The sequence below is a fragment of the Polyodon spathula genome, chromosome 6 (assembly GCF_017654505.1).
Source record: "Polyodon spathula isolate WHYD16114869_AA chromosome 6, ASM1765450v1, whole genome shotgun sequence".
Classification (NCBI taxonomy): Eukaryota; Metazoa; Chordata; class Actinopteri; order Acipenseriformes; family Polyodontidae; genus Polyodon; species Polyodon spathula.
The window spans coordinates 55,071,941-55,084,796 of NC_054539.1; the positions used below are offsets into that span (position 1 = coordinate 55,071,941).

Consider the following 12,856-nt stretch of genomic DNA (forward strand, 5'->3'; position numbering starts at 1 on the left):
CATTTATTTTAGTATTTCTAAATTTAGCGCTATTGTGTGTTCAATAGCTATGGATGATTCTACACTAAACAGAATGTTCCAGTGATGCCCCATATCAAAGTCTGAAATGAGAGTGATTACAATGCTCACCTATCATTTGCCAAAATTATCTGTGCTTCTATAGTGATTTACTACAATTTGTCAAAGGTTTACATTGAACCCCCTAAAAACCATTTACAGTGATCCCCCTCTCTCTCCGATACCCATAGTGGTGACACAGTGAGGTCTCCTTGATCTTTTTAGGAATCAGATTCTGGATGCCATTTAGAGATTGTGGATATGACATGAAATCCTTAAAAAAAATGCAGAAGCACATAGTGTTCTGTGATTCAGCAGCGAAGGCATCGGTGAGAAGCCAGCTGAATTAAATGTTTCCTGTGGACCGGGAGAGTGTTCCAGAGGCCAGATTTATGGAATAGAAGCGCAACAGTTTAATAAATGAAAGTGGATTCAGAAATTTAGGAGGCATGTTTACAACAGGAGGGTCACATTGGAGAAACACACTGTGCAGGAGGAAGGGGGAGCAGGCTGACCAGTTTACAAACTCCCTGCCCTCACACATTTTTTTTAAAAATCACATAAAAAGCATCATAAAAGATTGTATTTTGTAAGTTGCAAGGACAATGTGTCCTACAAATCTCACTGTAGAATATGAACATAATCCTTGAGGTTAACAAAAAAGACAAGGATCTAGAACTGCACAGTTATGTGTTGTCCATTGGTTAAAGAAAGGGGCTTGTAACCACAAGGTACCCGGTTCAAATCCCAGCTCAGCCACCAACTCATTGTGTGACCCTGCGTAAGTCACTTAACCTCCTTGTGCTCCATCTTTTGGGTGAGATGTTGTTGTAAGTGACTCTGCAGCTGATGCATATTTCACACAACTTAGTCTTGTATCTTGTAACGTGCTTTGTGATGGTGGTCCACAATGAAAAGTGCTATATAAAGATTAAAATCCAATTTTTGCATGGGACAGTATTCAAAATCCTGTGAAACTCAACACAACACGATAAATAAAAAAAAAAAAATCATATTATGTAAGATTTACTGGAATTGTTTTGTAGCATTGTATACTCTGAGCCCCTTCTCTTGTTCTCCTGTCTGCTTCTTACCTTCTTCTTGCTGCAGTAGATCTGCCATTTCTTCTCATCCGGCAGGGCAAACATCGCCTCCCGGTTCTTATCAGTGAGATCCAACTCATCCTGAAACCAGATTAAATTCTGTTCTTAAACTTTGAAACTTTCACACAGGGCTGTTTAGCATATAGCTCTTGAGCTTACCAATGATGTTGTGTGTACAGCATAAATATAACTCATGGTTAATGAGGACAATAATACAATAAGGCATGACAGCTCCAAGTATATTTGCTTTTTTATATACATAGTCTTGTTTAAAATTGTTCCTTTAAGAATACAACTATAACTCTTGGTGGTGGTAAAACCATCATTGGTTTCATGTTTCTTGTAAGTTTTACTCATAATAACAAGCTGAAGATTCGCTACTGAACCATAGGCACCAGAAGTCAAATTGCACAGTGGAAACTGTCCTGTGCATGATCACATACTTATAAAACAACTGGACACTGCTTTCTCATTGTTTTATATGGAGGCCAGCCGTTCTATTATCTCTTAATTACAGAAAACGTGAGACTAATAATGACACCTGTTCTAAAACCTCTGATTACTGTACGCGTTACAGCTCGAGCCCTGTGCTCAAAAAACTAACTCTTTCAGTGGAGTACAATACACTCTGGACAGAGACCTCAGGAAATGAATGATGAATTAATGTTCCTCAGTACTAATGGAACTCCCTCATTCAAATAATGATTCAAGAGTTCCATTATTACCTTGTAACATGCCACAGCAATGCTGTTATCAATCAAATGATTCAGACTTCTTATTTCTATATTGTGTTTTTTTCCCCAGACAGGATTGATTAGATGAAGGTTTTCATTTGTGCCATTCACTTCAGTGATGTCCATTGATGGCGTCAAGGATTTAAGCACCACTACAGCTAGTGAGCTCAAGCTGGCTTCAATCTGAAAAACATTCCTTCTTATGATTGAGGTGAGATAAGATCTAATAATTCTCAATTGAGCAAAAGAAAAATGCATTTAAGCTATGAAATAAATGTTTAAAAACCAGAGATTTCAAGAGTAATCACTCTGACAAAAACACAGCAAAACATGTTTTCTAAAATATAATATTCAGTGGTATGTTTAATAATGTGTGCATCTGCATTATTCCATTATTTTAATGCTGTTATTGCAATTCAATCATGATGAGAGGGAAAAACTTATGATTTGGAATTAACCGGACGGTTGGTCTACTTAACTCATCTTCTTACAGTTAATCCTAAGAGGGGCTAACATAATGTAGGATAACGCTTAAGTGTGTGCTAAAATGTTATGGTTTCCACGTTTCAGCTCTTTAAAGTTGGTTGCTAGTTTTGATATTTTTTGTCGGCCTCCAGTTAAACCTAGATATTTACCATAAACAAGTTTCCAGTCATTTCGTTTTTTCAACCATGCAGCTGCCGTGATTCTGCAAAGTGGTACCACATGTGGGGCATTTGATGCAATCTGTTTCTATTAAAAACACCCCGTGCTTGGAATTGACTAGCACTTTATTTTAATTATTACTTTGCAGTTATCGCTCAAGTGCTGGAATGGTTTGCTGTCGGCTTTGTGCACCACACACTGAGCTGGTTTCACAGACCCTGATTAGCACTAATCTTGGACTACCTGATGTGTACATGTTCCAGTGGTTGTAACCAGAAGGTCACCGGTTCAAATCCCATGTCTGCCACTGACTAACTCATTGTGTGACCCTGAGCAAGTCACTTAACCTCCTTGTGCTCCATCCTGCAGATGAGATGTTAAATCAATGTCCTAATATAATGCACAGTTCACAGCCTACCTCTGTAAAGTACTTTGTGATGATGGTCCACTATGAAAGGCGCTATATAAAGATATATTATGTTATTATTATTAGTGCTAATTAATGTTTGTTAAACCAGCCCATAATGTTTGCTGAAAGGGAACAGGTTTGTTTTTCCCTGTTCTACCTACCACTGTATGAGAACACTACGTCTTTCCTGTTCATGTCAATATAACACAATATACTGTACCCTATTCACAAAGCTTTAAACGGTTATTTATATCATCTACATTTTCTTTAATATGTAATTCCTTAACTGTTCAATATTCTGTTATGTGTGTTCTATTTGATTTTTCATTTGACATTCCTACTAAAATTGCTTCAGGAAAAAAGAAAGTTTTAGGGAATTATGTCCCTTAGCTGGAACGAGGAGTTTGCCAGCAGGTATTAAATGAAACCTAAATAACCCTGTTAAAATGTATTAAAACGCACACAGAGAAAAAAACTGCCAGTCCCTCATGTGCACTCATCTATACAACTGAGTACTAATTAACTGTAATGAATTATCTACCCTGTGCTGTATAGTACTTGGAGATGTATTTGTTTGTTGAGTTTAATCAGAGGTTAAATCTTGCCCAGGGTTAAAATTCCACATTTTACAGCACGCGTTGGAAGATTGACGCATTGATGAAAATCAAGAAATCAAATCAAAACATTTTTTTAGCAAACAGATAAAAAAAAAGTTAAGAACAATAATTGTAGATAAAACATGGGTTTTAGCTAGTTTGATCACGTCAGGTTATATTTAACATGTAATTAGATGGCTTTTATTCAATTTTAATTAATACCTAATAACTTAAAACATGTTCAAGGGAATTACTCTGAGTATCTGTACACCTCTAGCTGGAACCCCTTTCAAGGTGGCACAGACTCTGCTGTGGGCTGCAGGCTTCAGGCAGTGTGAGGCTGGCCCTGACTTGGCACACTCACCACGAGTTCTGAGAAGCGGGCATGCAGCTCCTCGGCGGGCGGCATGGGCACGCTGAACTCAAGGAACTGCAGGGGCACTGTGTCCTTCAGGTTGATCTCAGGGTGCTCACTCCTGCCGAAGCAGCACAGGAACCCCAGAGTGGGGCGCGTCCGCTTCCGGGGGGGCATCCTCACTGCCGCGCCTGTTATCTAGAGGGCATGATCTGGAGGAACAAAACAAAGGAAAGAGATTGGCATCAGCTACTGTGCAAAAACCACCACAATCAAACACTTACACTATAGCCTGGTATTAAAGCTATCCATTTGCACAATGTAGTGCAGCAGTGGGGAAGCATATCAGTCCTGGACCTGTGGAGCTTCCTTTCAAAGAGTGAGAGAGACGGGGTATGGATTTTAAACACAAGTATGGATATTTCACTGATTTTAGAAATAACAATGTTTATATATAGAAATACAGACTAATAAAAGACTAACAATAATCTACATTTTTATTATCTCTATAGCCCAGAAGAAACACCCAGACGAACTGGAAAAATAAACAGTGGAGTGGTACTATTAGGGATGCTCGGCACTGCTGTGCTGTCCCACACATTACAGCTCCTCCATGGACAAACAGAGGGTATCAGCACCACCAGCAACACAAAGAAATGTCTGCTGAACAGAGCCCAGCGCCTGGTACTGCAAGCAAGCAAGCAGGCAACAAGGCACAGTTCTGCTTCCTGCACTGTTTGTGTCAGATAGCCCTCAGACACTGCGGCTATCGATTAAATAATAGAACAAGGCGGGTCACAGATGAAACAGAACCTGCCCCCACCAGGAACCAACACATCCTACTGTGCCTTGTTGCAAAGTATAACCCACAAAGTGCTCTTGTTTCATAGACAAAGCACCAGAATACACTCATATGGCCAGCAAGAATATTTAACACTGTGTACGTTTCAAATAAATATTTAAAAGCTGGGAACTTAGTATGATCCCTTCCTGAATACATTCTGAAAACCACACTTTATGGTACAATATTGTTCTGGTAATTAAATTGCTACAAGATTATACCTGCTTTAGTAGTGCAGCAGTAATTTCATTACCATCATGCCTTTCTGCTCGGGAGTTTGTGGGTTTGAAGTAATACCAGTACGTAATATTTAGAAGTCCTTTACTGTTTTTTTTGTTTGTTTATCATACCATAATTTCTAAAGTAAAGCCCATTTTCCCTCCCACAATTACTATATTTGATGGAAGGACTTTATTGCCTCTTTCCGTTCACTTCCTGTGTCATATGTGGTCACCACCTGGCCCTACATAATTATTTATGTGCACCACACAAAGCAGGAAGGGTCCTAGTATCTGTAAAATAGGAAGTGAACTTATTGTGTTGTGGCCTGAAAAAAAAAAAAAAAAAGGCAACTAAAAAACTGAAAAGATCTCCAGCAAAACAATTGCGTAATGCTAGTGAGAGGATTGAAAATGTGTCAGGCAAAATCAGGATTCACCCAGATATTGTACTATAATTGTATAAAGAGACAAATTAACTTAAATGTGGGTATATGCAGTTCTTATTTGTCCATCTGATACAGTTAAAGGATAACCAAGGTATCAACCAATTTTAACCCAGTTGTGCTATAAAGTATTCCCTTTTCATTGTGATGAAAATCTTTTCAAGGGGGCTTGTCTACACGCAGGGATCTGAGGGGGTACAGCCCTAAAGCAGATTGTGCTTTATAAACACCGACACTCACATGACCGCCTCCTAACACTGAAGGATATAAAGAGCAGCCAGCCTGGTGTCATGCCCGGCCCTCTCTAAGCACACTCCACATCTCTGGCTTTAAACAGTGCTCGCTATCAGCGACACAGCATTCTTGAATGAGATAACGCATACCTCAGCTTCATACTAATCAACAACACGACAAAACAACAGTGCCAGGCTAACCCAAACCTCCACCAAAAGATGAGATCATTACTGTGCCAGTGGTGGCTGGTGGCCAAAAAAAATGGGGAGGCATAAAAAAAGGGCAGCATAATTGTACTCTGACTGACAATAGTTCTATTATTATTATTATTATTATTATTATTATTATTATTATTATTATTAATAATGTATTTGACAGATGACTTTATCGAAGGTGACTTAGGTGTTACATTGCATGATTAATATTTAAATACAATATAGTTTACAGTAAGTGCAAATAATACTACTAAATACAATATGAACTGTGATGCAACAAGTTAGGATTACAACACTACAATTACATATTAGTAATGCAATAGTGCAGGATACTGTATCAGCTGAGTATCTAGTAACGTGGTGTTTAGGTCAGACTAGTCCAGTGCATAGGGGTACAAGAGATCTATAAGTGCAGTCTAAACAGGTTTTACCCCAATTCGGCTGTTAAATGCATTTTCTCCACTAGCCAACAGAGAAAAGTAAACAATGGCCCTGTATCAACATAAATATAAAGCATTTAGATTTCACGACCACATCACTAACATACTTTGCATGTAATGTGTTCTAAATAAAGTTGTTAAGGCATAAGAAAGGCAGACAAAAAAATCAAACGCACCCTATCGACTTAATTTACTAAACTTAAATAAATGACCAACAAAATAATTATATACCACACAGGCAAAGAGTTTCTTTGCGCTGGGGAAATTAAACAAATACTGCTGGAGTAGATCTAAATTTATAAATACGATTTCCAACAAACACTAACAGATGTTACCGGTGTCACAATGCATTGGGCATACGGGCGTGCAGTGTCTTCTGGGAATAGTAGTTTAAGGTGTTTTCAATCAGCAGAAACTACAACACCTGTAATCCACGCATATCAACAATGCTGGCTTCGGTTAACTTTGGTTTAATGGGTCTAAACAGTTCAAGGGATTTTGCACGCTATTGAGCAGTGAAGCAGTTTGTTGTCTACCATCCCAGATGCTGTTTTTATTTTCTTGATTCCAGTATATCAGTAAAGCAGTGCTTCAGCAAGGGGACAGGAGAGTTTGAGTTGCTCCTCTAATTAAAACCAGGGATCAGACTACGTCATCTGCCATTGCTAGTACACTGTGTGTGGTTATAGCAGGTAGGAGTTTGTAATTGAGGCTTGTCTCCTGTGATAATAAAAACTCTCTGGACCCCTCCAATTAAAACCTGTGCTCAGATTAAGTGACCTGCTACTGCTAGTACTGTGGTTACTAACATATAGAAGTTTGTAACAGAGACTTGTCTCCTCGGAGGAGTCAGATGCTGGAATCTCAGATTGAAGAAAGCAGTGAGGTGGCTATAGAACGAAACGGAGATGTTCTGTATTTGAACTGAATCATGGTGCATACATTGTATCTAATTCAATTGTGATGCAAGTTGTATAACTGCATACTGTAACTACATGCAGAGTTCAAGGTATATTTTTCATTGCTTGGGTTGAACTGAATGATGTTTCTGTGAAATAATTGAAGGACTACTGTATCTGTGCTCTGACTGACAGAAACAACCTTGAGTGAAACAAATTGAGCTAATTAAACAAATGCTAGGGTAAATGGAATATTCAGTCCAGCTATTTATAATGCAAGTTTCATGGGTGCTTTATTAATGGGCAATACAAATAAAGTGTGTAGTATACGAGGCAAGTACGAAAGAGGTAGTAACATAGCCCATAATAAAGGATCATATTTTTGTATGGCTTATAAAATATTCTAAATCGATATCTGGGAAGCCAGTGACTTGCAGTAAAAGATTTCAGAGCCATGCCACTGTGCTGAGTAGAATCTATAGCCTGCTTTATAAAAGAATATTAACAAATAGGGCAAATTTATATAATGCACGTTAATGTAACAAAATGTGTCTGCGAATGTAACTGTTGGTAATGTTATTTGCATTGATATATTTTTAAAGTACAAGATTCTCAACTTGCAGTGCTGACAGGGCAGTTAAAATGCTATCGTATAGATTAGTTATCAGCATCAGCCACGTGCTGAGAGTGAATCACTGCTTACACTCGTAAATGTCTGTTTCAGTGTATAATGTAATACTGGAAATTCGTTAATACTGTACTTCAACATTCTATTTAGCTGTATTTTCTATACAGGCACTTTCTGTGGTGTTGCCAGAATTATGGGCTGAATGTGGTGGTTTTTTTTTTCTTTTTAGTAATTAAAAAAAAAAAAAAAAATCCATCTGATTTAGAAATTGTGCTACATTAAAAACCCTAGAATGAGAAGACATGATGTTGAGGCAGAATCATAGATTCTTTAAGACCTGACTTTTTGAGATTTTGAGATCAGCCTCAAGAAAATGGAGCTGATATTTCCTTTAACCTGAAATGTCAATATTGGTTCTCTAAACTCCAATAAAGGACCTTGGCTGTTACACTTCAAACTATGTTTAATCTCTGTTCCAAATCAATCCACTGGAAAATATGTGAATATGTTTTTTTTTAATGTACCTTTTTATGCTTAATGAAAGAAAATCTCCTTTCCAGTATATGCCCTCTGAATGATGTCTTTCAAAACATGTAGACTAAAGGCTGCTTCCTCTGTGTTCTATATGTTCAATCTACCTATTTAAATTCAGCTTATCAAATAAAGTAAAAAAAAAAAAAAAACTCTGAGAAGTGTTTGGTGAGTCAGCCGCAATACAGTAACCACAACAGCTATAACAACTAGTCTCCAGTTTGGATTACCAGACAAGCATTGATGGACCACATGGCCTTCTTTTGTTTGTAAATGTGCTTCCTATAGTCTTCTATCTATATATCAACAATGTTGAGTCAGACAGGGCAGTCCCCACCAAACATTTCAGACACTAAAACGATAAACCCATTTTTCCATTTCGGTGGTTCTGCACCACAGCACAGCATTTACTGTCAATCTTGCATTGCATCATTACATCTTGCACCTACTTTCGCTTTCTGCTACCTGATACATAAACACTGGAGTCTTGCGTCCTAGATGTTCCACCTCAGCACATGGACCATGGCAGGGTACGGGGCCAGAGATTCAACAGCAGATGCATATAAGTAAATTATGTTCATTTTTATTTTTTTTTCCGCTGCCCCTTGCATTTTACGATATTTGCAATGATTCTGAAAGGTTGCTATTGAAATTATACAAACACTGTATGTATGTATGTATATATATATATATATATATATATATATATATATATATATATATATATATATAGTGCTGAGAAAAAGTTTGTGAACCCCGATGATAATTATGGAAATTCCATAGTTTTACCATGATAGCCTTCTTGAATCAAAACCTTGAATCAAAAAGTCTTTTCTTAAATATCCAATAGGGTTTATATTAACCAATTCCATGTCTTTTAAAACAGAATGATGTATGAATTAGGCAAACAATTTAGTAATTAAGATTCATGGTATGTGAAAAATGTCAATACAAACAAGTCAGAAGGTTTGCCCTCTAAATATGTGCTCCAGCATCTCTGCAGCACTTAAGAACCTGTTACCACTCAGGTAATGTCAAGAGCAAGGGGGGCTTACTCGGGTGCTCAAAACATCACCACGGCTAGATTGTGCATCTGCCTGAGAGTTCCAGAGTATGAGCATCATGCCTGATTATCAGCTCATCTCTCAGCTCTCGCAGTGCTATTTTGGCCAGACAGCACAGCGCCTCTCTGGAAACCGCGAGCCTGGGATCAGAAGAGAGATACTCATCATCCGGAGAAACATAGCAGATTCCTGAGCTTCTAGGACATCCCTCCCTAAAACACTTCCTTACCCCTCTCACTCTCCCTCCCCTATCCTTTCCCTATGGGAAAATGGGAAAATGTGTGTCTTTTCGTTCACATAAAGTCAGAAAAAAACAACATATGAATCCAAATTAACATGTATTTATACTAAAGTGATACAAAGATGACTACAAAAGATTTAGAAGTGAGTAGTTTTTCGAGATTTACAATTATACTGTAAATACAGTCTTTGACACAAAAAATTGTGTTACATAGTGTTATCATTTCATAACACATTAAATGGAGAAAACTATTGAAAACAAATTAAAAAACCTTAAAAAAACACATAAATACAGAGATGGATTCAACCAAGATGGAAGTAAAAATGTACTTGTAGTTCTGGTACAGAACATTAAATCATAATAATGAAAATGACATTGTGACAGCGCCTTATCTCATTGTCTCTCTCCCCTCCAGTCCCTCTCACTTCACACTGCCTCCTCTGACACTAGTACACATCAGTCAGAGCTTCACAACACACAGGTCATGATGGCACTCTCTTCACTTAAAATAGTGTGAATGCAGCTCTGCATTCTCTCAAACATAACAAACATGCAAAGTGTATTTCTTAAACGGTTTTGAGATAGGAGCTGTTGATTAAAGAGGCATAAACATATAAACACCTCCTTAAAGCCATGCTTTACAAGAATCTGAAACTGGGCGTACGCCACCTTATCCATCTGCACACCAGCATAATGTGTGAGGACACTTTGCTACTTAGTGTAGCGTTCACTCCTTTCCAACACTCAGTCAGAAATAACAAGATAAAAATTTTCAGCTAACGCCTTCAAAACACGTCTACTTCAGTTTTACCTGCAGTGATAACCTTCTTTATCTCCCAACACCCCAGCTTCATGCCAGGGGGCCAACGCTGTCCAATAATATAAGGGTTACTGCCCAACTTATTTGAATCACTCATCTAGCTCCAGCATGCAGGCTCTCTTTGGTATGCAACAAGCAAGACACACGCCAGAGAGTTTATAAATATCTCCTATTACTAACACAGCTAATGAATCCAGCAGGAGGAGGGTGTAGGGCTGCCAATAATCATCCATCTCGGTTTTATCACCTAGCCAGCGCTCAGTGTGGGAAGTGGGCTGCAAAACTAGGTCAGTGAAGGAGGAAGGTTGGGAGCTGAGCGGCTGTATGGAAACAGCATTGTTGCTGTTCTGGACCCATTGTCTTGACCTCCAATCAAGCAACCTCCTTACACACAATGCCCTGGCCTGTGTCTGACACTTGGGTTTAATTTCCATTTGGAGTAGATCACTTGTTCTGGACCTGGTCTGGCTTCTGTAGTCTGAGTTCCCCCTTAAGCAGTCTGAACTGGGACTTTCAGTAATATGAAAAAGTAGATAATCATGACTAACATCCACTGTTTGTACATGTAAAAAGTTTGGCAGATAGACAGATGCCTCTGTCCATGTAGTCCAAGAATCTGATATCGCCAATGATTAAGAATGCTAAATAATCTTCAACTGACTTTATTCATAAATAGTTCTCTTGATACATAAAGACATATTCACACACACACACACACACACACACACACACACACACACACACACACACACACACACACACACACACACACACACAATTGTGATACTACAAGTAAAAATGTAAGTGTGAAAATTAGGGTCAGTACCATGAATGAGCAGGACATCCAGACCTATGAAATCCAATTGTGCTCTTTATTGAGAAAAATGGGGGTATGGGGCTAAATGGAAGAAGGAATTTCTAATGTGGGCAACAGGCTTTAACAACACTATGTAACACAATTTTTGTTCCTGGGTAGTAAGTGTTATTTCCTAATTGCTTATGCCTCAAAAGTATAGAAAATGGCTATTATTCCCCACAAACTTTGCTTTTGTGACCAGGACAGTGATATTTTGAAATGTACCTATTTCCAATGAGAAAACGGGTGAATTTGTGTCTTTTCGTTCACATAAAGTCAGAAAAAAACAACATATGAATCCAAATTAACATGTATTTATACTAAAGTAATACAAAAATGACTATAAAAGATTTAGAAGTGAGTAGTTTTTTGAGATTTACGATTATACTGTAAATCACTTTCACAAATCAGCCCCCAAATGTAGTCTCCCATCATGTTCTCGTTATACTGTCCTTGGTAGCGGCATTCAAAGTCCAGTATATCCTGGTGGAAGCGCTTGCCTTGCTCCTCCAAGTATGCTCCCATGTTCTCCTTGAATTTATCAAGATGAGCATCAAGGATATGGACTTTGAGGGACATCCTACAGCCCATTGTGCCGTAGTTCTTTACCAGAGTCTCAACCAGCTCCACATAGTTTTCGGCCTTGTGATTGCTCAGGAAGCCCCGCTTTCTTCTTACTAGTGAGCTTCTTGGGGAATTCATTGCACTCCAGACTGCTGTCCCAAAGGCAAAGATAGCAAGGAAACTTGGTAAAACCGCCTTGGAGACCCATTAGGAATGCCACCATTTTGAAGTGTCCTGTGACCTCCCAGCCATACTCATCATACTTCAAGGCGTCCAGCATGGTCTTGATGCTGTTGTAATCCTCTTTGAGGTGCACCGAGTGAGCCAGGGGAAGAGACGGGTACTTGTTACCACTATGGAGCAGCACGGCTTTGAGGCTCCTGGATGAGCTGTCAATGAAGAGGTGCCACTCATTCTGGTTACAGGCGATTCCGATTGATTCGAACAGACTGGTCACATTGTGGCAGAAGCAGAGCCCATCTTGACGGGTGAAGAAGCTGGAAAAAGGTTGGTGACGCTTCCTCTGATCTGCGACTTGCACACTTTCATCCAACAAGTTCCATTGTTTCAGCCTAGACATCAAAAGCTCGGCATTGAACTTGGTGAGACCAAGATCTCTAATCAAGTCATTGAGGTCTTTTTGGTTGGGGTAGTATGGGTTTCTCTCCTTAGCTCCACCTCTGAAATTGTCATCTGGATCTACAACATCTTCCTCGCTCTATGACTTGCTGCTCTCTTCTAAAGACAGCTGCTCTCTCTCCGGAGGAGTGGGTACAGGGAGCTCATGGCAGTATGGCACCGGGGCGATGGATGAAGGAAGGTCTGGATATGTGATAGCAGGTGCATTCTTGCCAGTCCGACGTTTGGAAGGGTCCACCATGCAGAAGTAGCAGTTGCTTGAGTAGTCAGTGGGTTCCCGCCAAATTCTTGGGATAGCGAACTTCATGGCTTTCTTTTCCC

At 39.0% G+C, this 12,856-nt stretch overlaps 1 protein-coding gene across 1 annotated transcript in view; it reads right to left on the reverse strand.

The window, feature by feature from the left end:
• Positions 1 to 12,856, reverse strand: part of LOC121317346 (disheveled-associated activator of morphogenesis 2-like) — a 127,784-nt gene that overhangs the window by 65,676 nt on the left and 49,252 nt on the right. Inside the window, 2 exon segments of the mRNA XM_041253185.1 lie at positions 1,152 to 1,241; positions 3,909 to 4,111. Coding sequence (XP_041109119.1) covers positions 1,152 to 1,241; positions 3,909 to 4,076 — 258 coding nt within the window. The 5' untranslated portion in view covers positions 4,077 to 4,111.